Here is a 2,096-nt window from a genome sequence, read left to right as displayed (position 1 = left end):
CGGTTGATAGTGCGAACACCAGGTCTTGTTTGGAAGACCGCAGTCGGTACTCTTCTGCAGTCAAGCGGTCTGTGGTGCTGATCGCTGACACCCACCTATTCTATCCAACAGGTAACTGGATCCTTCGTCATGCCCGAATTCCATCTGGGCCAAGTACTGTTCTCGTAATCTATCCAGCTCTCTGCAAACTCGCTCAGCCTTCAATTCCATCGACTCAAGCACAGTGATTGTCCTCTCAAAAGCGTGTGAAACCAAGTTTAACTCTGCTACTTCCTGATCTGTCAGTCCCATAACAGAGTGGCTGGACGAGGGCATGAGCAAGAATTCGAAGAAATGAGACTTCACAGATGGAAGGTTTTTATGGCTCTGGTCACGACCTGCAGTAAGACATCAGTGACCACCCAAAGGTACCAGCCCAGAGATTGAACCCATACCCTGTTGCTGCCTGGTGGTGTAGAAACACTGGTTTCAATTGGATGCCTGTTGGAAAGGGCACCCCAAACCAATGGCAACCACCAGGAGTCCCTGTCGCAGTCAGGTTGAAATGTAGAAACACTGCTTTAAATTGAACACTTTGCATACTTGTTGGCCTATCGCAGCTTGTTGAAGAGTAGAAACACTGGTTTAAATTGAATACCCGTCCCAGACATTGAACCTTGCGGTTATTTGCCGCACGCTCAAACCTGTGGGATTCTAGCGAAAGGTCGCTAGATTCTGGAATCCCATAACGACCTTTCGCTCACACGACAGGTCGTGTAGCATACGTGGGAGTCTCACGACGACCTTGAAATACCACCGGACTTGAGAGGTGTAGCATACGTGGGAGTCTCACGACGACCTTGAAATACCACGACTCTCAATGTCTTTTTACTTATCTCTTGACCTATCACTTCGTTCTGCGATCTATGTGAGAGAGAGTTCGATTCTGGCGGTAGGCTTAATTTCGTTTGTCACGCCAAGGCAGAGATAATGATATTATCGCTTGCTTAACTTAGTCGGTAGAGCATTCGCTTTGTAAGCGAGGTTACAAGTGTAACAAGTGTCTTTTATCCGTGAGGTTACACTAATCAATGAGTTGACATAAAGAGGATAAGTCAACACATTAACTTGAAGCCCTCGACACAGTTACTCCCTCCGCTGCCCAGTCGAAAGGAATGAAGAGATCTCTAAACGCTGCTTGCGTCGTTACCCGAGATGGGATCCTGTGCCCAACACAATAATTAGTGAATTATTGACCGGATGGGATCCTGCCGCCACAGGCTTTTGAAGGAGGTCAACGAGATCTTTGCCGATTTCATTCTTAAGCCGACCGAAGTCGACCTGTTACAATGGGAAGCCACAATCTCTGGGCCTCCGGGCACACCTTACGAAGGCCACTTTTTCCACCTTACTTTGAGATGCCCGCCGACATATCCCATTGAACCGCCCTCTGTGGTGTTCCGCACGCCCATCTTTCACCCCAACATTCACTGGCGCACTGGTGAACTGTGCATTGACATTCTGAAAACGGAGTGGTCTCCTGCGTGGTCGCTTAGTACTGTGGTGCGTGCTGTCCTGGCTGTGCTGGCCTCCCCCAACGGCGACAGTCCGCTGAACTGCGACGCAGGGTCCCTTGTCCGGAAAGGCCACACTAGAGCTTTCGAGTCAATGGCGCGGTACTACGCAGTTGAAAAGGGCGCCGAGAAGCCCAACACGTGGCCTGTTTTGGAGGATTCTGTTTCACAATGATCAATCAGCTTGAGTAGTCATTTGCACGAACTGGCGCACGATATTCGACACGACCGAGGTCAGTTTGGAGGGGTCGTCCACAACGCAGTACGTCGGGAACGGGAAATCGTCAAGGTAGTTGGCCGTGACCATCTTGCCATTAATCTTCCTGACCGACGTGATTTTTTGAATAGATTGGCGTGCGGAGCTGCCAGAATCCAAACATACCATCAGTGGCAGCATGCGCATCTGCACAGCCCGTTGAATGAAGGGTCGAACCCGGTCCTTGTTGAACCGGCCATCAGAAATGACCACGCACATCTGATGAGTCTTCGCCAGCGGTGGGTGCTCTTTGAACAGGTAGTCGAACAGCCCAGGGAGCGCCTCAT

At 50.3% G+C, this 2,096-nt stretch overlaps 2 protein-coding genes across 2 annotated transcripts; one reads left to right on the top strand and one right to left on the bottom strand.

The window, feature by feature from the left end:
- Positions 1 to 1,239: 1,239 nt before the first annotated feature.
- On the top strand, positions 1,240 to 1,728 carry KVP17_004960 (uncharacterized protein; the record flags this gene model as incomplete). The annotated part of the gene is made up of 1 exon (XM_068523625.1): positions 1,240 to 1,728. One exon carries the CDS (start codon positions 1,240 to 1,242, stop codon positions 1,726 to 1,728), a length of 489 nt encoding a protein of 162 aa, XP_068373942.1.
- Positions 1,729 to 2,028, bottom strand: KVP17_004961 (uncharacterized protein; the record flags this gene model as incomplete). Its single annotated transcript, XM_068523626.1, has 1 exon — positions 1,729 to 2,028. The coding sequence occupies one exon, from the start codon at positions 2,026 to 2,028 to the stop codon at positions 1,729 to 1,731; it is 300 nt and encodes a 99-aa protein (XP_068373943.1).
- Between the last annotated feature and the right edge of the window lie 68 nt (positions 2,029 to 2,096).

The sequence above is a fragment of a genome (assembly GCF_019968985.1).
Source record: "MAG: Porospora cf. gigantea B chromosome Unknown PgB_NODE_4659_length_2096_cov_1218.29, whole genome shotgun sequence".
In the NCBI taxonomy this organism is placed as follows: domain Eukaryota; phylum Apicomplexa; class Conoidasida; order Eugregarinorida; family Porosporidae; genus Porospora; species Porospora cf. gigantea B.
This window is presented reverse-complemented; position numbering and strand designations above follow the sequence as displayed.